Source organism: Notamacropus eugenii, chromosome 1 (genome assembly GCF_028372415.1).
Source record: "Notamacropus eugenii isolate mMacEug1 chromosome 1, mMacEug1.pri_v2, whole genome shotgun sequence".
NCBI lineage: Eukaryota > Metazoa > Chordata > Mammalia > Diprotodontia > Macropodidae > Notamacropus > Notamacropus eugenii.
The window spans coordinates 535,004,303-535,028,228 of NC_092872.1; the positions used below are offsets into that span (position 1 = coordinate 535,004,303).

Sequence of the window (23,926 nt, forward strand, 5' to 3'; positions counted from 1 at the left end):
AAGGAAATTAACTATTATTAATATTGTTGGTATAACATGGGTTTCCATGTTATCTCTTTTGATGTGGTAGTTTCCTTGTAATGCAGATATCCTGCACCTAGGTTTATTATTACCTAATGCAACATTTGTTCTAAAAAAAAATCCCTATTTGTCTACATATCTGTTTGTATGTATATTATGTCAGTAGCTTATTTTTAAAAAATTTTAAAGACTCATGTGTGGTAGAAAAATTTATCTTGAAAAACTGGGAATTCTTTGGATCTTTTCCATTCCTGATATTGACAAGTTTTAACAATACCATGCATTTTGAGAATTGGTTACAAGTAGCTTGAATTACAAGGTGGTTTAAGGAACCTTCATTTACTCTTGGCATTATTTTCTCATTTCAGTAATTATTTTGCAGTAGACACTGCTTCAGCCATAGCTATTGCTCTGATGACAGTTGGTACTATGTATCCAATGAGCGTGTATAGTGGGAAGGTGTTACTCCAGGTAAGGAAAGTTTTCTTAGGTTGCTTCCTCTCTAAACTTGATATGATCCTTGTTTTCCTAATTTTTTTCACCTAATGGGCAAAATTATACACTTTTAGGTTACTGGAGAACTCATTATAACTTGGAACCTAGATTTAGGTTTAGGCACTAAAATGAAATCATTTCTCCTGTAAAATGAAATCATTTTACTGTATCCACTGGATATAGTGAAAGCTCATAGCTGACTGATAAAATGGGTAGGACATTTAGGCCTATGATTGTAATGCACTACAAAACCAAGTCAGTGAGGTTATTTCTCTCTACTGAATATGTTAAATGAAAAAGAAGTGCAGCTTCTCATTTTTACTTGTTTATGTATACACAATTTAGAATTCATAATCTCTAGCTACTGACAGTGAATCTTTTAGCCTTACTGAACCAAAAATCAACAGTTTTCTTTTGCTACAGACTTTACTTTCAAATTTCTATTCACTGATTACCCTGTCAGGGTAATCAGTCAGACTGGTACCAAGATAATGGTTGGGCTCGTCAGGTAACACTAGGTCTAGCACTAGGACAAGCATTTCCCCTTCCCCCTTTCTCCCCAGTTTCTGCAGTTACACGTGACACTACTTCCAGAAGCAGGGAAAGTGACACTTTTGTAACCACTTTCACAACAACTCTAGTTATACATTTAGGTGGATGGACAGAGGGCCTCAACAAATGAACTAATTTGAGTAAAGGCTGATAGCCTCAGGAATTTGTGTGATAGAACTCTAGAACCTTTTAGTGTCACTTCCCTATCATGTCCCTAAATTTGATAGTCACTCTTGTTGCAACCTCAGAGGTAACACTTTAAAGTAGGGTATGTTATGTAACCAAATTCTTAAAGTTTCTGAGTCATTGATCAACTAGTCTTCTGTCACATAGTAATAATAATTTATTGTTATTTTCTTCTCCTAGACTACACCACCTCATGTTATTGGACAATTGGATAAACTTCTCAGAGAGGTAATAATAGCTGAAGTTTAGATAGGTTACTTATACCAATATTTGGTGTAGGTATGAACAGCATATTGTTATAATCCAGGTAGGATTGACCCAAAGTATATATTTCCTACCCTCTAGAAGTTAGCATCATTTCAATAATGCACCCTAGATAAGAGTAACAACATGACAGCAAAATTTAGTTGGAAGAATGATTACCAACCAGTGAATTTATCTTATCAAAGACAGCTATTGGAGGAGGTAAAGTGACATACCTTTTTTCAGCTACTTTTCATTTGTCTCTGTCGCAGTCATCTTCTAAACTATTACCCTGGGCCTCAATGACCCCTGTACTCATTATGTAGCATCTATAACTCTTTCTCCAAACTAGCATTGTGACCAGTCCCAAAAGTCTGGTTAATGTGGGAAGGGCTTTACTACTTGAGAGCTTTCAGTTCTGGATTTCTATCCCACTGTTGTCTAATTTTATAGATTCTCTAGGGATAGAGACCATACCTGTGATTTCATTGGTATAGGGAAGTTCTTCAGTTGATGGAAAGTGACAGCTTCTCTTTGTTTAGAGCATTGAGATATGTTAAGTGACTTGCTTAGCTTCCTAGAACTAGTATGTGTCAGAGACTTGAACCCAGATCTTCCTGGCTTTCAAGCTAAGTCCTTATTCACTATTGTCTCTTATAAAAACTCACTAATTATAACAAAATTCATTAATGTCAGTTAGTGGAGGCATAGGATACAATGAAATTTAGGTATTAGGAAACAATAGTTGATAGAAATGAGAGTGTGTTGAACATGAAAAGATGAACTTTATTAATGATTTTTATCTTTAGGTTTCTACTTTGGATGGAGTCTTAGAAGTCAGAAATGAGCACTTTTGGACACTGGGATTTGGTTCCTTGGTAGGTTTTCTACTGTGTTATAGTTTTAGTAAATTAAGATATTATATTAAAAAATTTTTAAACATTTCTTTGATACAAATTTCATACAGTCAAATCTGAACTATTGAAGGGTTTGAATTTTATTGGAACCCTTAGAAAGCAATCATTTGGTAAATTAATGAGTATTGAGAGATTTTTGCTTTTTTTCTTAGTAATCTTGTTCTTCACCCCATTATGTAAATCACTGCAGTTGTTCCTTTTTTTCATTTTAATATTACTTATTTCATTAAATATTTCCCAATTACATATCAAAAATTTTAACATTCATTTTTTTACAATTAATTTATTTGTTTTCAGTTTTCTACAATCATTTCCATAAGTCTTAGATTTTCTACTTTCCCTCTACCTTCCTGTCCAAGACAGCATACAACCTTATATGGGTTCTACACATATATTCTTATTAAAACTTTTTTTGCTAAAGCTTACATAGTGTTTTCACCTGAGAGACCTAAGAGCTGTCACTCGGAAATTATTTGTTTACTTTTTTTAGTCATTCACCAAGTATTTTTTTTTAAGTGCTATTTGCCAGAAACCATGCTCAGTTTATATGTAACTGGGAGGACAAAAAAAAGCCAAAAACACAATCTCTTCCCTTAAGGAGCTCACATTCTAATGGAGAAACAACATGCCAAGAACTGTCTATATACAAGGTATACAGAGTGTAAATGCAAAGTCATTTCAGAGGGATGGCCCTAGAAGCAGAGAGGGCCAAAGAAGGCTTCTTTCAGAAGATGAAAGTTCCACCGAGGCTTGAAGGAAGCAAGGAGGTTTGTAAGAGTGGAGGAGGAAGAATATTTGAGGCGTGGAGGACAGTCAACAGAAAACATACAGGAAATGGAGTTTTATGCATGAAGAACAGAAAGAAGTGTTGTGAGATGATAAAATACCTAGATAGAAGTAAAATGTAAAAAGACTAGTAAGAAAGAAAAGATAGAAAGGGACTAGCTTTTGAAGGGCTTTATAAGGCAAATATAGGATTTTATATTTGATCCTAGAAGTAGTAGGGAGTTTATCAAGTGTGTGTACAAGGAGGGCAGGGTGGTGAGATATGATTAAACTTGTACTTTATGAAAATCACTTTGGTAGCTTAATGGAGAATGGATTGGAATGAGAAGAGACTTAAGGCAGGGAGACCAGTCAGGAAACTTTTGTGATAATCGAGGCATAAATAGGGTGATAGGGTACCACATAGAGTGGCAGCTGTGTGAGTGTAGAGTAGGGGACGGGTATGACAAGATGTTGTGAAAGTAAACACAGGACTTGGCAACAGATGAGATATGTAAGTTGAATGTGAGAGAGAAGTCAACAGTGACCTCAAGTTTATAAGTCTGAGAAACTAGGAGGTTAGTGGTATCCTTGACAGTAACAAGGAAGTTAAGTGAGGGGTAGAGAAAGATAGTAAGTTCTGTTTTGTACATGTGGAGTTTGAGATACCCTTGGGACATTCAGTTTAAGATATCTAAAAGGCAGGTAATGATGTGGGGCTAGGACTCAAGACAGAAGTTAGGGCTGGACAAATAAGTCTGAGAATCATTTCCATAAAGATGATAATTGAAACCACAGGAATGATGAGATCATCAAATGAGACAGTATGTAAGGAGAAGACTGCCTAGGATAGAGGCGTGGGGGACACCCACAGTTGTTGGACATGAACTAGAAGAAGATCTAGTGAAGGAGACTGTCATACAGGTAGGAGGAAAAAGTCATGCACCCAGACCTACAGAGGAGAGAGTGATGAGCAGTGTCAGAGGCTTCAGAGAAATCAGGAAGGATGAGAATTGAGAAAAGGGCCTGAGATTGGGCAATTAAGGATCAGATTGAAGAGGGTTCAGAATCAAAGAAGAAAAAGGTTTTCCATGTGTAGTTCCACTAACCTTTGTTTTCTAGTTTCTAAGCCCACAGCAGATTAGAAGCTGAAAAAGAAGGAGAGCAGTTGCTGCACACAGGCATGCTCACAGCAGTGAGAAGCAGCAGTTTTTGGCCTTATGGCAAAAGAAGAGACAAAAGGAACACAGAAACCATCAAAATCAGACGTAAAAACTCAAAATGTAACAGCATAAAGCCATGTAGTTATAGGGGCCCTCAACTCTACACACCTCAGTAGTCTTTGAGAACATTTCTATATAACAAGATAAGACAAATCATTGATAAGTGTAAGTATGTGTTCGTCCTTGGTTGTCGAAGAAGACCATGCCATCAGAGAAATAATGACATGACTTGCACTTGACTTTGTTTTGAGTGAGAGAGGGCTGTGCAGGTCACCAGCCTCACTTCTCCTCAAGAACCATCTGAATCCAGTGACCAGACACTCATCAGGATGACTGGAGTTGACCCAGGATGAGGCAATTGAGGTTAAGTGACTTGCCCAAGATCACACAGGTAGTGAGTGTCAAGTGTCTAAGGTGAGATTTGAACTCAGGTCCTCCTGACTCCTGCACTGGTGCTTTATCACTGCACCACCTAGCTGCCCATGGATAGTATAGTATATTTTGCTTAAGAATATAAGCTATTATGTGATGCATTATAAATCAGTTTCCTTCCAAAACTGTTTTAAAAGTTTTAGTGTTTGAAAGAAAACCCTTAAATGCAAAACTTGGGTTTCCAAAATGATTTATTCTCAAGAGTTCTGAGTTTTTATTATATAAAACATGATCCTCACCTCCAGAAAGCTTTTTTTTTTTTTTTTAAAAAGAACTGCTTGAAGGAACTAGAGATAATCATTCTAAAGAAGAAAAAATTTAGGGTTACATGCTCAATATTTTAAGGGTTGTTAGTGAAAGTATTAGACTTACTCTATTTGGTGAAGAGGACAGAAATAGGATCAGTAGTGATATTTAATTATATTTCAGTTCAATGTAAGGAACTATGAAACCTGTCTAAAAATGTGATGAGCTGTCTTGGGAATTGGTGAGTTTAAAGTGGAAATAAATAATCACTTCTTGAGGATGCTTTAATTAGAGATTCTACTAAATAAGTAACTCAGAATGTCCCTTTGAACTCTAAAGCTTATATGATTCTGTGAGTTTATAATATAGTTGAGGAAATAAAGCACATGCAATAGTAAAGAAAAAAATAAATTTAACATTATGTACTGTCATAATCTAAATTTTGCAGCATAAAAAAAAGGACCATATATGTTTTATAGTACAGTCAGTAAATGCAAAAGAAATTAGAGATGGGAGAGATCATTATTGACTTTTTTGTATCTTGGCTCTAAGGAGGAAGTGGAACTTGAAGGATGAATAAAATACAGATAGCAGAGAGTAAGGCATTCTGAAAAAGGGTAGTATTTTTTGATTCAGGAAAACAGCATAAGGGATGAGACCAAGGAAACAATGAACATGTGTTGAGAACAGAAAAGAATCATGGACTGACTGCAACAGACTGCTCATATTGGAGAATAAAAAAGATGGTTGAACATGGCTAGGTTATGAAGAGACTTGAAAATCTGGTTGGAGGTATTTTGACTTGGCGGTAGGAGGCCATTTTAGGCTTTTAGAAAGAAATAACATTCTGTGTTTTTAGCAGTATTAGCCTATTAGTTATATTCAGAATGGAATGAAGTGGGGAGAAAGTTAACTAAAGAATGGGCTGTTGTAGAAACCTATGGGTCAGTTGATGATGAAGAACCAGATTATGGTGGTAGTGAGAAGAAAAGAGAATTCAGCAAGCAAACATTTATTAAATGCCTTGTGTTTCAAAGATACTGTTCCAAATATAGAAATGAATTTTTTTCCCTCAAGGAACTCAAAGTCTTTTTGGAAAAGTATGATGCACAAAAATAACTCCAGTACCAATTAGAATATGATTGGTTGTGTTAAAATGTGATAGATGAATTAAAAACAAATTTTTATGAGAGTTTTAGGAAGGACAAAATTAGAACACTTCATTAAACAGTTGACAAGACCTAGTTACTAATTAGATACAGGAGGTGAAGAAGTCAAAGGCAATTATATGGTATAAACTGCATAAAAACAGTCAAGTAAAATTGAAGCAATTTAGCCAGCTTTTATGTCTCAAATACTGACTACACAATTGAATAAAGAATTTCGGATACCTTTCTGTTCTGTATAACTCTGCAGTTAATATTGGAAAGCTATCTTGAACTCCTTTTTGGTTTTAGGTGCCCCATAACTAAACTGGCAGGGGAAGCTAAGGTTAATTTATGTGCCTTTTGATTCATTATTACTGTTTTTCTCTTCTGGAGAACTGTTTATTCAGAAATGCACATGCCCTCTTCTGCTTACTGCCTGTACTTTTATTTACCGTGCAAAAATGGTTTTAATGAACTTTTTCCCTAAGTAATATCTCTTTATGAGGTGTTAAGGAATTATGCCTTCCCTTTTGTTTAAGAAAATGTCACAACCAAATCATAAATGAAGTCCTTCTTTCTCATCAACATCTTACTTTACCTTTAGCAGACTCTTGTGTTCTTGCTCTCTTTTAGGCTGGATCAGTGCATGTTCGAATTCGAAGAGATGCAAATGAGCAAATGGTTCTTGCTCATGTGACCAACAGGCTCTACACTTTGGTGTCAACTCTGACTGTTCAGATTTTCAAAGATGATTGGATGAGGCCTGCTTTAATATCGGGACCTGTTGCCGCCAATATGCTAAACCTTCCAGATCATCATATAATTCCAATGCCACCTTTAAAGGGTGATGAATTGAACCCTCTGACATCAACTCCAGCTAAACCCAGTACTGCACCTCCAGAATTTTCTTTTAATACACCAGGGAAAAACATGACACCAGTTATTCTTCTGAATACACAAACCAGGCCTTATGGTTTGGCCATTAATCATGGATCCACACCATATAGCAATATGTTCAGTCAAGGATTTGGAGCACCAGGAATGGGAACAACTCAAGGATTCAGGACTGGTTTTACAAATATACCAAGCAAATATGGAACTAACAGTAGAGGGCAACCCAGACCATAAGAAACTGCCATTTGATCTTATTTATTCTTATTAAGGGTATCAACTTTTTGACCTCTGGTCTCTTTAGCTGTCCAGAAATGTCAAGATCTGATCATTCATTCTAAATATTAGAAATTGATGGTCTAATCCCCATTTCATGAAGCCTATAAAACTATATTTTCATAAAATGCATTTAAGCTAATGACATTCTCCTGAATTTGCAGAGCTTAAATGGATTTGCTATATAGAAAGTGTGTTCCTCTAAAATCAGATTTTGCTTCTCTTTCATTTTTTTGAAATTGATTGCAGTATGGTATCATCTTAGCTTTATGAGGAATCACTTCACAGAGTGGCAGCATTTCATTTTCTTAGTAAAAAGATGTTTTCTTCAGTTGAGATTATGAATCTGTTTCCTGAATAATGGTAAGAATTTTCAGAAATGAGAAGAAATTACCATTATAAAAGTAAAAATCTCTACTACAGCTTTTCCAAAGTCAAATATATTTTCCTTGGGGCCACACTAGCTTTTGGAAGTTATTGTGTTACAAAGTAAAATCAAATTTTCCTTTTACTTGAAGTTTTCTATACATGTTTTACTGACCAAGATTTTAAAATGTCGTGACTAGATTTTTATCATGGTTTTTATTGTGGTGGTTGTTTAAATTTAGCTGTCAGTAAGGATTTTCACTAATTTTTCTGCAAACTAAAATGAACCATGCATCTCTTCATTACACTTTGGGTTAACTTTTTAACAAATTATTCATCAATGTGCAATGAGCAAATTTCTATTCTATGTTTACTCCAGTAAGGAATTAATGATGGAAACAACCATAATTATACAATTTGTACAATTTATGACCCTTCTAGTTCATTGTTCTGTACTTCATGAACATAATTGTATTGGCCATATCATACTTACAAATTAGCGTACATATTTTGTTTTTACACTATGTGATATCACAAAAACAAAATGGACTTTAGATTGTTATACAATATTACATCTCCTGAGGGCAGAATTGTACTTTATTGTCCTGCTTTATCAGGAATGGTGAAATAGTAATGGTGGCAATATTTTTTAAAATGGCATAGGACATTTTATTTATTTTGAATGTTTTCCATGTGTGTATTATGTGGACTTTCCAGTATAGCTAGTGCTGCTTTGTATAAAGCCTAGTAAGTAATACCCAAATGTTCTCTTAAATGTAGTCAACTTTATATGACCTCTACAACCACTGTTTTTAAAAAGATGTTTAATGGGCAAATGAAGTTAAACTTCCCTATTTGCCAAGGATTTTCCAATAGTTATAATTTGGATGTTCCACTTGGTGCTGCTTTTAAGGATGCATGACCTCAACATTTTAAGATCCATCCACAGAAGATTTTCATTGAATTCAAAATGTTCATGAAGACCATCCCTCTTTCAAGTATTAAACCTCTCCCTGTCACTGAGGGATTATGAGTTGGAGGCTTGGAGCAAGTAGGAATGAAGAAGCCATTTTGAAGTGCTTTGAAAGACCCTTATTTGCCTCAGGATGAGGTCTAGTTTACTAGTATCTAGAGGAAGACAGCTCCATGGAGTAGAGTTGTATTATCCAGTGGAAATATATAGCCACATCCTGATTATTTACTTGGTGAGAAGTCATCTTTCTTCTATATTTATAGTGTCATGTAGACAGTTTGGGAGTGTAGAAAAAAATCTAATCAAAACTGTGTATTTCTCCTGAAGAGATGAGACTTCCTAAAATAAGGTAAGGCAGCTTTCCTTCTCTCCGGTCTTATGCTGTACCACGCCTAAGGCAGTGCCTATTAAAAGGCTACCACTACAGGAAGGCCTTACCACCAGTGACCAGCCAAATGTGCCTGTGAATGTCTTCATAAAGACCAGAAGAACTTCCATATCTTGTGAGGTGGTAAAAGGTATGTTTTCCATGTGGTTTCCACTTTCATCCACTGTATACAACCTCTGCTTCTATAAGAGTAATGGTGTTTGAGTCTGTGTGAAGCCTACTTTTTCCACAGCCCTTCAAAGGGGGCCACCGGTACAGGTGCCCCACCAAAGGTGCTTTAATTACCATGTACACTAGTTGAGAATAGTTATTCAAAGTTGCCTGTGGGATGTGAAAGGAGAACTGGCTCCATCTGCTGGTGTTTCATTCATGCTGTCATCTGCTTTGGGTGATGCTGGTCTATCATGCATTTTGTTTCAAAAAGCATATTTTCCAGACTATCCCACAAGAAAAACAAAAGTTTTGCTAGCAAATGGCCTATAAGTGACAACCTTGGTGTTACTATAGTACCAATTTTAGGTATCTAGACATGAAGTTTGAAAGGGTAAGTGCTTGTCATCTAGTTTGAGTTTGATGAAAATTTCTCTAAAGACATGATCAGCAGGCATTGATTGAACCGAGCAGCAACCAAATGTGTATATCAGTGCCCCCTTGCTGAATAAAGAATGTTGAGCCCAGACTTTTTTATTGCAGTGACTACCTCAACATAATGGCCAGCTCTTAACTGATACTGACACCAAAGCCATTAACTTGAGCTACCATGGGAACGGGTAGTGGACAGTTGGTGCTAAGTGAGTAGTTTGTTTTTGTTGTTTCCCGGACAACATGAAGATAAGGCTAGATATCTGAACTAGCATATTTTCCTTTTAGGCTCATTTTATTTTTTGTGGGGTGGGGATGTTAAAATGATTTGGGTAGTATGTTTTTGATTCCTGTGGAATGCAAACATAGATCTCTTTTTTTTCTCCTTTTCTAATGACTGAAGCCTGTGATTGGTGATTAAAAAGGCATAGCAACTCCTTGATAGAAAATTTAGATTTCATGTCTCTGATTGATAGTATTCTGGTTGAGCTATGAAGCTGCTGCCCATTTTCTACTAGGGTAAAGGATACTGATCTATCTCTAATAAGAGAAGATTTTTTTAAATATTCTGTATTATTTGAATTAAGCTATTAGAATCTAAGAATGCTTACGTACATGTACTCTTATTTTAAACTGATTGCATTCCTTTTTTTACATTTCATTAAGTCATTTGTGCAACTGCTATTTTAAAGATTCTAACACATGTAGGGCACTATGCTAAGTATTGAAGCTAACACAAAATAAGGCAGCTGTCAGTAGTTTGATCCAACTAACATTATTAAGTACTTAATACATAACATACAAGACACTGCTAGTTGCTGGAGTTACAGAGACAAAAAGAAAACAAACCTTGCCTTCATGGAGCTTACATTCTGATAAAAGAGATAATAGATACAGATAATACCTACAGTATTTCCATTTCAGTGACTCCTACCTGGTCCATCCCTATGGATTGACTTCATATTTGATTCAGATTCAACCAGTAAACATAGGATGACTAAAAGGGTAGTGAGCTTTTCAGGGCTCAAAGTGGAAGGGAGAGAGAACAATTTTTTCATTTTATATAAACTTAAGAGGTAACTGTAGAAACTATGTTACATACTGAACAGTGATCCAGTAGGACTTATAGCCAAGCTTTTAAGTGTGTTTAGACTTTTTAAACAGTTACTAGTTTAAATTTATTAGATTAAATAACATTGAGATCATCATCAAATTGCCATCTAATTAAGCTGATTTCTTATAAATAATTTAGCTTTTGTAATACATGACCAAATTTTTTGACCAACTGGGTTGGAAAGCAATTCTTCTTTGCTACTAAAGTAAAAGAATAACCAATTTCTTGAGATTACCAAACATTCCCATAAAGGCAAACCATCCATTAATGCTCACACAATTCCCTGCCAAATCCAATAGCTGGAAGTTTTCCAGAAGTTTTTTCTCAAAGAATGATCCTAAGAATAGAAATATTGGTAGTTTTTAGTTTGAAATGAGCTTTAGTCACTTCAAGCCGCATTTTCTGAATTTTCTCTGTACGTAGAGCTAATTGAAAGAATTATTGACTTAGTTGTTTATAAATGTCATGTTTAGACCATCATTAAGTATTAGAAAACTGTGAATATTTTACCTTGGACGTAAAAGGGAACTCCATGATTTTATTGACTGGAAGGAGATATAGTCATACATGCTTTAGGAAAATCACTTTGATAGCTAAGTGGAGAATGGACTTGAGTGAGAAGAAACTTGAGCTAGGGAGAAGAGGTATGAGTTAAAAAAAATGCAGGTATGAAGTAATGAGGGTTTGCACTAGGGTGATGACAGTGTCAGAGGAAAGAAGAGAGTTTACAAGATATGTAACTATGGGAGAAAAAACAAAACTCAGCATCTGATTGGATATTGGTGGGGAGGTGTATGAGAGAGAGAGAGAGAGAGGAGTCAAACCTAGGTGACTTGGAGAATGGTGTGTACCCTCAGTTAAAATAGAGAAGTTAGGAATTGGTGAAAATGTGTAGGGGTAGGAGAGATAATGAGTTCAGTTTTGGACATGTTGAGTTTAAAATGCCTATGGAGCATCTGGTTTGAGATGTCCAATAGGCAGTTTAAAATGTAAGATTGTAGGAGAAAAGTTACGGGGAGATAGATCTGAGAATCATCTGCATAGAAATAATTGAATCCATCCATGATAGCTGATGAGATTATGAAGTGAAAGACTAGAGAGAGAAGAGGGCCTAGGAAAAAGCCTTGGGGTTAGTGGATATGACCAGGATCGAGATTCAGCAAGGAGAATGAGAAGAAATTGTCAACTAGGTGGGAGGAGACTCAAAAGGGAGGATTGTTGGGAAAACCCAAAAAGGAGAGAGTATCAAGGTGACTGAGTGTCAGAAGCTGAGGAGACTGCCAATAAAACAAAAATGCCAAAATTGTTAAAATAGTGGTGCCCAAATGATTTTACAGATTTACTGCTGTATCAGTGGCCCTACTAAGAGCTAGACAAAATAATAACCAAAGTATGAATGAAGGGGAATGATATATAATATTGCTAGAAAGATTGTGAAAAGCTTTAACTGCCCCCAAGAGGACTGTATATCTTATCCTAGAGGTTATAGAATTGCACCCTGGACTTTCCTCTGTTATGCCCTTTGTCTCATCCCATACCCTGCACCTTTTTGCATCTTTTTATATGTTATCTTCCCACTTAGAATATAAGGTCCTTGAGGGCAGGGACTACCTTCCTGTTTGTATTTGTATTCTCCACTCTTAGCACAGTGCCTGGAACATAGTAAGTGCTTAGTAAATGCTTACTAATTTATAAGGAAATACCTGAAACCTATAATTTGGGATATACACCAGCCATCTTTGGGCTCAAGACACCTCAGGAGGAAAAAGCCTTTTTTACCATTTTAGTAGAGCTGAAGACTATCATTTTGTCCCCCTAAATCTTCAGAGTAATTCTGGCAAACAAAAAGGTACTCATCCTAGATGACCACCTATAACAGGGACACCTCTTCTATTTTCCTTGCAGAGAAGTCATTTGAGGTTTGGTCATGCAATGAACTGTGGTTCTGGATCAAAGCCTCCCAACAGAAATTGATGACAAAAGAGGAGACTCCCTGGGTTTCCAAGCTACCATTCTCTGGAACAGCCTGGGAATCAAATGACAGGGAACAGACCAACAATTCAGCAAACCAGACAGGCTGGAAATAGACCTCTGCTTTTAAGGCAGACAGGTCATCCTGTTCCTATTTGGAAAGCCACTGACGAAGATTGAGTATAACCGGACTGAAGTGGTTTCTGGGACCTCTTGGCCTCCTTGTGATTGTATATACAAAAAGCTTTCGGAAACACCTTTTATAGGCGATCACGTTTTCATAATTACGCAGTAATGATAATGATTTCTGATAGGTATCACCTACCACTTGGCAGGCACTGTGTGAAGTGCTTTACATATAGGATTGTTTGATCCTCACAAGAATCCTGGGAAGTAGGTATTGTTATTATCCCCACATTACAGATGAGGAAATTGAGGCAAAGAAGAGGTTCTAAGTGACTTGCTCAGGGTCACACAGCTAATCAGTTGGAGGCCATTGGAATTGAGATCTTCCTAGTTCCAGACCTAGTGCTCAGCGCACCACAATATGTGTAGATAAATTGTTTACAGTTAATTGATTATTTAAAATAAAACATCAATCCAAGGCAATAAGCACTGTTTGCCAGATGTTGTGCTAAGTGCTAGAGATACAGAAAAATTCAAACAGATGATACTAGCTCATAAGCAGCTCACATTCTAATGGTGAAAACGTTAAAAAAAATACAAGATATACAATATAAATGGAAAGTGATCTCCAAGGGAAGGCACTAGCAGCAGGGAGAGCTGATTCTCTAATAAACAGCATCAAATGAGGAGTAAAACGGAAATATATGCTGACCAAATATTTGACAAGTATACGTCCTGTTTTCTGCTGGGGAAGAACTTTGGGTAGTTCTAGAGGTTGCACTTTTTGGTGGGGGTGGGAGTGGGACATGGCAATGAATGGCTAACACTGTTCACTCTGAGAATATATTGCCATCATCTATTTGATCTTGGAGTTTGCTGGCCATTCTGGCCGAGGGATCTAGGAAGGGCAAGGCTAGATGAGGACAGCCATGGCCAAGCCTCCAACAACCATTGGGAAAGCAGGTAAGGCCTAGAGAGAAGAGAGACGCTGAGAGGGGACAACTGCTCAAAGCAGCAATAACCTACCTGCAAATGGGTTACTGGTCATTAGCCATAAGAGGACGATAGTGATCAGTTTCCCATGACTACTTATATATGAGTTCCGTTGAATGTAATATAAAAATAATAAACACAAAGAAACAACATAGTGACTGAGGAGCAAGAACAAAAATATTTAACTGGGGTATGAAAAGAAGCACATTCCTGCTTGGGTAGTCACCGAAGAAGTCAGCCAGAAAGCACATTACATTGAGGCTGCCTTTATTGACTACTGGAAATGTTTTATTCCTTTCCACATTTTTGTGTACTGCAAGTATATAAAATGGATCCAAATAATAATGAAAATGCTAAAAAGTTGCTAAGGTAATCAGTGTCTGCATGGAAAACATTCACTATATAACATGCTACCAATACAGTAAAATAATAAATGATATAAAATTGGCATCTTTTAAGGAGACATCCTAAGCCCTAAAAGCATCACTCTCCCCCAAATTAAGTCACTAAGCATTTATTAAGCACCTAATATGTGCCAAGACCTGTGCTAGATGCTGCAAAAAATAATGCAAAGCCTCTCAAGGAGCTTTAGAATCCATTGTTCTCCAAGATGGTCACTGGTTTTTCAGTTTGTCATTAACAGCTTTCTTTTAATGAGATTTTCCCCTTTTCATTGGTTGTAGTCATTGTGTGTGTTATTATTTTGGTCTTATTTCATTCTATATCAATCAGTTGATCTGCAAGCATTTATTAAGTGCTAAGACTGGGGAAACAGTGACAAAAAATAGGGCTCTCTGCTCTCAGGGAGCTTATAATGGGAGAGACAATATAAGTCATTAGGTACGTAAAAGATACAGAATAGATGGAAGGTATCCTTAGAGGAGAAGGCCCTAAGAGTGGAATAGGAAAGAGGGGAGGGGAGAGGGCTGTGTAAGATGTAGAAGGTACTCTGGGCTGAATTTTTTGGGTTTTTTATTTTTTGATAAATTTTATCTTACACTTAATACAAAGTGAGAAAACAATTGCCATGTACACAGCAGTCTATAAGAAGATTCAACATAAAACAGTAAGTTTCCATTTCAATAAAACCTACGTAATAAATACTACAGAGGAGCTGAGTTTTTAAAGAAGCCAGGGGCTTTAAAAGGCAGAGGTAGGAAGCTAACCCATCCCAGGCATTGGGGACAAACAGTGCAAAGACAGAAGGTGAGAGATTGCGTGTTGTGTACCAGAAACAAGAGGAAGGATCATAGAGCATGATGGGGAATAAAGTCTAAGCAGCCTGGAAAAGTTGGAAGGGGCCAAGTTATGAAGAACTTGACATTCCAAGCCAAGGGGCATTCATTACATTTGATCCTGGAGGTAATGGAGCCACTAGAGTCCATTGTGTACAGGGGTTACAAGGTCAGACCTGTGTTTTAGGAAAACCTCTCTGACAGCTGTGTGGGAGATGGATTATAGCGAGGAGGAGCTTGAGGCAGGGACAATAATTATAAGTTATTCCGATAGTCCAATTCATACTCATCTTCCCATGGTTCTATAAATTACTCATGTTTGTCACTTTTTGCTGCACCATATTACATTACATTCATATATAATGAGGTTGCCCTCATTTCTTTCATGTCTTCTGCCCTCACTACCAGGTGTGGTCATGGTGAACTTCATTCACAGTCTGATGTTCTCTTTCCTTCAACATTCAGATAGTGTGCCTCCCAATTATGTCAGTGCTTTGACAGGGTCTTTCAATCTTCCCTTCCAACCCCATGGATCCCTCATATATCTACTGAGTGAGGTTATTCAAATTCTCTAAAGTTGCTGCTCTCATCATTAAGTGTAGGGGGTTTGACTGGGGATGGAAAAAAAAACCAAGGACTCTGCAAAAGAAAATTTGAAACTTCCCAGTACAAAGTGCTATCAGATTTTCAAAGCATACTAGTATGTTTTCTCATCCTATCTTCACAAGAACCTTGTGAAGTAGTTCTGTTACAGAAAGGGTTCTTAACCTTTTTTATGTTAAGGATCTTGTTGGCAATTTGGGACCTTTTCTCGGAATACTGTTTGCAGATGCATAAAATAAATACAACTACAAAGGAAATCAATTATATTTAAATACAATTAGCAAATTTTTAAAGGTAAGAAACCTTGTGGGGGGGGGGGGAAGAGGTCAGCTAGATAGCACAGTGGGGAGAGTACCAGCCCTGGAGTGAAGAGGATCTGAGTTCAAATGTGACTTCAGACATTTGGCACTTACTAGATTTGTGACTCTGGCCAAGTCACTTAACCCCAGTTGCCTCACAAAAAACAACAAACAAAGCAAGCCCTGTCTGTAGCACAATATTTTGTTCCAGTTGTACAGGCGAGGAAACTAAAGCTAAGGGAAGTTAAATTACACCATTCAGTAAAAGTCAGAGGCAGGATTTGGAGCCAGTTCTCTCTTCACTTCAACTTCAGTCCTCTTCACTAGAGGAAGGACACTGAAAACTGCCTCTTTTACAGTTTTTGTCTAGATCTAGCCTTATTCTCTCACAGTCATTCCATACATTTGTCCCTCTAGCACTCACCCAAGGTTTGGATCTCAGGATCTACAAGACTACATTTGTTTAACCCAAAAACGGCGAACTGTGTCAATGCTTCCAGTTGCTCTCACCTCCTTACCAGGCACACATGCACATCACGTCCCTAGAGGAGCGGCTGGGTTCTCAGCTGTTTCAGGACATCTAACCTGTGAACTGAAAACAGCAGAAAATAGTTCGGTGTAAGTTGACTTCAGCATCAAGACAATTCATTATAAATAAGTAGGAAGTGAATTCTTTGTGTAATGGCTGCTATATTCATCCTGGGGAAATAGGAAGAATGCAGGAAGCCTTGGATGTTGCAAATACTTTGTCTCATCCTGCCCTGCCCTTGCCCTCCCTAAAGAGGCAAAATGTCCATGGTATAATAATAAAAAGGGATTTTCAGGTTAAACAAAAGATATCTGTTCTCTGTCCTAGACTCAGTGTAGCTTAGAAATAGGCTAAACTGGTTCATTTCTGTGCATGTGGAAAGCTATGAGATGAACAAAAGAGACCACAGATGTCTGTCTCCTTTAAATGGGTTGCTACTCTAGGGCCAAGATCTTATCTGCTTTTACTGCTCTAGTCTACATATGCAGAAGGTTCATGTTCAACTGCTGTCTTTCTTATCCAGTTCATGTGAAAACCTCAGATGAATCAAGTTTGCTTAGTTTTGGCAAATTGTGAAAATTCTGAGCCAGGAAAAAGAAGTAATTCCAGTGATTAGTTGTTTTATAAAATGCTTTAATAATGTTCAAATCCGACCTCAGACGGATGCTTTAATAATGTAACGGGGATGATCTGCAGAATACCTGATATGCTGAAATGTGATGAATTTGGAGATCATTTCCAGTTCTGACTTTATGATCCTAGCACTAGGAGCATGTAAGCTTTGAACAAACTCAGATGTTCTACCATTGCCTATCTGCTTAAATTTTAATTCTCAGGGAAAAGTCATGGAGAAAAATAGTTGGAAACAAATGAAATGTTTTTTAAAGGATTCATCTGTAACCTTTTTCATTTCTCTTGTACCTTTAGTTTGGAACAAAGACAAACTCACACAACCTAAGCATTTTTTGGCATGACTTATTATTCTACACACCTAATTTTACCCAGTGAAACAGAAGGCAACAGTTAACCTAGAGTTTTCACACTATTGGTTTTCAAGTAAACTGGATTTCAAGTCACAACAATCAGAAGATGCTAACTTGATTACATAATCCATTCCATCTCCAATGCCAAACAAATGGGTCAAAGTAAATGTAATTTCTTCAGGTTCATCAGACCTGCAGCTATCAGTGTATTGACAAAGAAGCAAGCACATAAAAATTCTAGAGTTAATTGTACTTTAGCAAGGGTTTACAGATGAGTTCTTGATAACCTAAGCAAGCAGGCCCACTACTATATGTGAAGTTGCCTCAACTTCACATGTTTTTCTTTAAATATGTAAGAATGAACATATAGCCCATTGTTTGATCAATCAGTCAATAAGCATTTATTGAGCATCTCTGTGTGCTAGGCACTATTCTGAGTGTTGGGGATACAAAGACAAAAATGAAACAGTCCTTGTGCTCAAGAAGCTTACGAACCATCAATAGGACAAAAATTTGAACTACTGGAAGAAGCAGGTCCCGTTCAACAAAAACTGATTGAAAAACCAGAAAGTTTATTGGAAGATGAATTTGAAGTGGCATGTTATACCACATAGTAATCTCTAAGTGAATAGTTAAATACTAAAATTCACATTAAAAAAATTTAGAGTATAAGGTAGTTAGGGGAAGAATTCATAACCTGAAAGGGATGGAGATTATATAAGAGAAAATAGACAATTTAATTTATATAAAAATTTGAAAGCTGTATAAAATTAATGGAGTTAAAATAAGAAGAAAAAATTACTGATTGGAGAGAAAAATCCTTGACTCAAATAGTCATAAGTTTATAAGAAACTGACACAAGTATATAACTGAGGTGCTCCCATTTACATGATCAAAGGATATGAGCAAGCAGTTTTCAAAAGAAGCAATACGGATCATCAATAACTATACATAAAATGCTATAGCTCATTAATAAAAAAGAACTGCAAACTAAAATGCCTCTGAGGTAAAACAAGCCAGCAGTCTCCTGACACAGCCAGAGATGACCCAGAGGTACTTGTAGTTTGCAAGGCTCTCTGTTTGGAGCTAGCAAGACTAGAACACTATCCTGAGAAAGACCTATGGAGGTTGAAAACTCATAGCAGGAATCTTGAAAGCCATCAGCTCAGACCAGGAGACCCCAGGACTCTGAGATTCCCTAGTACTCTGTCATGAAATACTATAGAGAACCTTGGAGAGCCAGCACTCTGAAACTCAAAAGATGAAGAGGTGCTTAAACCTGAGAGATAGATCTCAGTTCAGGAGCCCAAATGCCCCAAATTGAGACAAAGCAGGGTTGACCACTCCACCCAAAAGTATGGAGCCTCAATTCAGGAACTAAGTCTAAAGAGATGACCAAGCAGAAGAAAACACAGAACACTATAAAAACTCTAGAGATGCACCAAAATACAAAATAGAAGGAGAATGTAACTCTAGAACAACTGCAAGTAGAAACTCAAAGGAAAAATTAGATTTTCCACAAAAGCTCCATGAATACCTAGAAAAATGAAGCAAGAAATAACTAATTAAAGCCCTGGAAGAAACAGTTGAAAGGAGAATAAATATCTTCAAACAGAAAGTTGTCAATTTTACATTACCTAACAATTAGAATAGCCCAAACAGACATCAGTGAATTCCCAAGACAGCAAGAAATATCAGAACAAAATTCAGAAAAAACAGAGGGGGAAATGTAATGCATCTTCCTTCATCAAAAGTAACTGGCTTAGAAAATAGGTCAAGGAGAAATACTCTAAGAATCATCAGACTTCTTGAATAAAAAACAAACCACCCTGGACATCATATAATAAGAAGTCACAGAGAAGATTTTGGAAAGATGGCAGAAGTCACAGAACTTTTGGCTCTCCAAATTTCCTTCACAAAAAAAAAGACAGAACATCACCTCAGAGTGGCAGAAATAAAGATGGGGTAAAGCAATTGTCCTCTTAAGACAATTTGAGAAGACCTCAGGAAAGACTTCACCTCCAGGTGTATAAGTGTGGCCTGAGTGAAGTGTAAACACCTCCAGGACTACTCTACAGAATCAACAAACAAAAAGCCATGGAGGCAGTTGGGTTGAGGGGCAACCTCAGTCTTGGAAATTTTGATCTTGGAGACAGTGGGGGGGGGGGTCTGATGGCTGAGTAGAAGATTGAAGGACCTTATACTGCTGAGGGACACCAAGAACAGCTGTACTGACCAGATGTATTTGAGCTGTAGGGAGAAAGAGCTAGCACAAACCTGATAAGTGCAACAGCAGTAGCTGCTGGCTGTGGGCACTTTCAAGAGAGCAAATCCCTGGTCTCATTTCCTGGGCAGAGAGGACATTATAGTTTGAATATAGTCTGCAGACACTGCAAGGACCATAGAGAGCAAGATCATTTGTGAGACTGTGTGGCTAAGGGCTCTAATCATGGCTTAAGAGTGGAGAGGAGAGCCCAACTTTGGGTCCCAAGACAGACCTCAGAAAATAACAGTAAGAAGTACCTAAAGCTTGGGGCATCATTCCCCATACCTTGGGACTATAACTTGATCACACTAAGAGCTGCTAAAAACGAAATAAAACAAACAAATAAAAATGAGTAAGCAAATGAGAAAGAACCCTATCATAGATAGTTACTATGGGTATAGACAATTTGGGTTCACATTCAGAGGAAAATAGTGGAGCTAAAAAAAGCCACTCCTTTTTTAATGAGAAACACAAAATGGTCCCAAGCATGAAAAGAGTTCTTGGAAAAACTTTAAAAGGACTTTAAAAATCAAAGAGATTGAGGAAAAATTAGAAAAAAAATAAGAGCAGTCCAAGAAAATCAAGAAAATTATGAAAAGAAATTCAAACAACTGGAAAGTGAGAATAAAAATCTTAAGGAAAAAATAATTCCTTGAAGACTAGAATTGAGCAGGGGGAAGCTAATGATGTTCTAGGACACCAAAAAAAAATCATAAAACAAAATCAAAAGAATGAAAAAATAGAAGAGAAAGTGAAATCTCATCAGAAAAACAACCATTCTGGAGAATGGAAAAATATATAAGAATAGTCTGACTGCCTGAAAATTATGACAAGAATAAAGAATCTTAATAATATTACAAGAAATTATCAAAGAAAATTGCCCTGAAGCTCTGGAACAAGAAGGCAAAGCATAAATAGAAAAAAATCCACTGATCACCACCTGAAAGACATCTCAGGAGGAAAATTTACAAGGATATCATAGCCAAGTTTCAAAGTTCCAAGAATAAGGGGAAAATATTTGAAGCAATTAGAAAAAAAAACAATCAAATATCATGGAGCTACAATAAATATTACACAAGACATAGCAGCTACTATGTTAAAGGAACATAGGTCTTAGAATACTGTATTTTGTACAGCAGAAGAGCTAGAGTTATGACCTAAGGTAACTTACCCAGCAAAATTAATTATAATCTACGATGGAAAAAAAATATTTAATGAACTCAAAGATTTCTAGGTTTTTGTGACAAAAACCCCAGAACAAAAGGGAAAATTCAGCTATAACATCCAGGAGAAATAGAAGGTAAACATTAAAGACCAATTATAAGGGACTCATAAGGTCAAATTGTTTACTGCAAATATGTGAAAATATTAGCAGTACTCTTATGATTGTCACCATTATTTAGATAGTTTAAGAGAAAAGCATGGGCTGAGCTGGGTATGATGAAGTGATTCTTTTAAAAAATGAAACTATGTAGGGAGAGATAAAAAGGAGTAATTATTTCACATAAATGGGACAAAAAAGGAAAAAGATACAGAAGAAGCTAGCAGGGGAGGGCAGGTACTTTCATTGGAAATGGGTTAAAGAGGGAACAATATACATACACACATGTGTGTGTGTGTGTGTGTGTGTGTGTGTGTATACACACACATATATACAGAGAGAGAGAGGGTTATAAAATCTTCTAAATTTAGAGAGAAATAGGGCAAGGGGATAAGGTGGAAAGAGACTCTTAGAGGGAGGGGTAGATTAGGGAATAGGAGGGCAAGGCAGTAAGTAAAAGTGAAGTAGAGGAGTGAGAAGGGATAGGTAAACAGGGTAAGAAGAATAGTGAGGAAAATAGGGAGGAAAATACACAAGTAATTGTAGCTTAGAATGTGAATGGGATGAATTTACCCATAAAATGGAAATACCAGATTAAGAGTTTGACTTCAACAATATGTTGCTTTCAAGAAATATTTTTAAAATGAGAGATACACATAAAGATTTTTTAAAAGGGCAGTAGTAGAATTTAGTATATTTTAAAAAGCAGGGATAGTAATCATGATCTCAGACAAAGTTAAAGGTAAAATAGATTTAGTCAAAAGTGAAAAACAGAGAAACTACACCATGTGTCAGCAATATTGTTTTAGATCATTTAAAATATCCTAGACAGTATAAAATACCTGAGTGTGTACCTGCCAAAACAGACAGAGGAACTACATGGACATAAACGTAAAACATTTTTAATATAAATAAACTCAGATCTAAATAATCGAAATAATATTTATTGTTCATGGGTAAGCAAAGCCAATATAATTTTTTAAATGACGGTTTTATCTAACTACTCTATTTATTCAATGCAATGCCAATTCAATTACTAAAAGATTATTTTAGTGAGTTAGAAAAAATAGTATAGGACCATAGTGTGGTCCTACATATATGTATATAAGTGTATATGGGTATGTTTATAGACATACACATGCATATGTGTGTATCGATGTATATATATGTGTGTGTGTATGTGTATGTATGTATATATATATATATACATATACATATATTATATATATACATACTTAATTATAGCCTTCTTTAGGGTGAGGAGGGGAGGGAGGAGGAAAAAAATAAAGTAAAAAGTGCACAGCAAAGAGCAAGAGAAAACCAACAAGGAAACAAAGAAAAGCTGGACAACTTTGAAAACAATGTGTAGTATTTATTATATAGGCTTTCTTCAAATGGAAATTTATCATTATATATATTGAATCTTCTCTTATGGTCTGCTGAGTACATGGTAATGTTTTTTTTTTTCACTTTCTCATTTTGTATTTAAGTTTAAAATTAAATTTACCAAAAAAAAAAAAAGAAGAAGAAGAAGAAGCCATAAATGCATACTTTCCAGATTTTTAGAAAGGGGGCAAAATGAAAATAGAATGTATCCACTGATGACCTCCTGAAAGAAATCCAAAAAGAAAAAGTCCCAAGAATGTTATAATCAAAATACAGAGGATCCAGATAAAAGAAGAAATACTGCTTGCAACCAGAAAGGATCAGTTGACACACCTGGCAGCTGCTACTGAGATCTCTGAATGCAATATTCCAAAAGCCAAAGATTGGGGTTTACAACCAAGAATAATTTACCCTCTAAAGAATATAAGGAAAAATGGAATAATTTTATTGGAATATTTAATGGAATAGAGCACTGTCAACCATTACTGATAAAATGACCAGAACTGAGTAGGAACTTTGAGATGCTAGCAGAAGAATCAAGAGAAACCTAGAAAAGTAAATCTATTTGAGCAATTAGAGCAGGCTAAATAATGATGCAGCACAGGGAAAAGAAACAGCTTTCTCTTTAGAACCTTAATATCTTCAAAAGGTTTTGAGGGATTTGAATAAGAGAAACAGAGTACTTGGATGTGGGTTAGTCCTGTTGTGAGGATTTGAAAAGAGGAAGAAGGGTATGTAAGGACAAAAGAACTTAACTATTTTCAGTAATTGATGTATGTAAGATGAATCTGATTCTTTTTTGTTGTTGTTAATTTATTTATTTTTAGTTTTCAACATTCACTTCCATAAGTTTTAAATTTTCTGCCTCTCCTTCCTTTTCCCCCTCCCCAAAACAGCATGCTTATATAGAGCTGATATAGTCTCTACATATACATTCCTATTAAACAAATTTTCACATTAGTCATGTTGTATAGAAGAACAAATGGGAGGAACCATGAGAAAGAAAAAAATAAACAAACAAAAAAAGAAAACATTCTGCTTCACTCTGCATTCTGTTCTTTCTCTAGATATGGATAGCATTTTCCATCATGAGTCCTTTGGAACTGTTTTAGGACCTTGAATTGCTGAGAAGGGCTTAGTCTATCAAAGTTAGTCAACACACACTGTGGTTGTCACTGTGTACGATGTTCTCCTGGTTCTGCTCACTTCACTCAACATTAGTTTATATAAATCTTTCCAGGTTTTTCTGAAGTTCTCCTGTACATGAACCTGATTCTTATCTGTACTAATCAAATGAGGACATATACACAAATAGTTTGGTATAAAAATACATCAAACTCATTTGGGAAACATCATGAGTGGGGGGGAGGAGAAGGGCAGGGTTTAAGAGGGTAGT

The 23,926-nt window shown here is 36.3% G+C and overlaps 1 protein-coding gene across 3 annotated transcripts in view; it reads left to right on the plus strand.

The window, feature by feature from the left end:
- The window catches only part of SLC30A6 (solute carrier family 30 member 6), a 41,204-nt gene extending 31,403 nt beyond the window's left edge, over positions 1–9,801 (plus strand). For 2 of the 3 annotated variants that reach the window (XM_072634126.1, XM_072634127.1), the window contains exons 11-14: positions 390–492; positions 1,435–1,482; positions 2,307–2,375; positions 6,862–9,801. In XM_072634126.1, the coding sequence (XP_072490227.1) occupies positions 390–492; positions 1,435–1,482; positions 2,307–2,375; positions 6,862–7,356 (715 nt within the window). In that variant the 3' untranslated portion in view covers positions 7,357–9,801. The remainder of the gene's footprint in view (positions 1–389; positions 493–1,434; positions 1,483–2,306; positions 2,376–6,861) is intronic. The other variant, XM_072634128.1, reaches the window with a different exon arrangement.
- Positions 9,802–23,926: the final 14,125 nt, after the last annotated feature.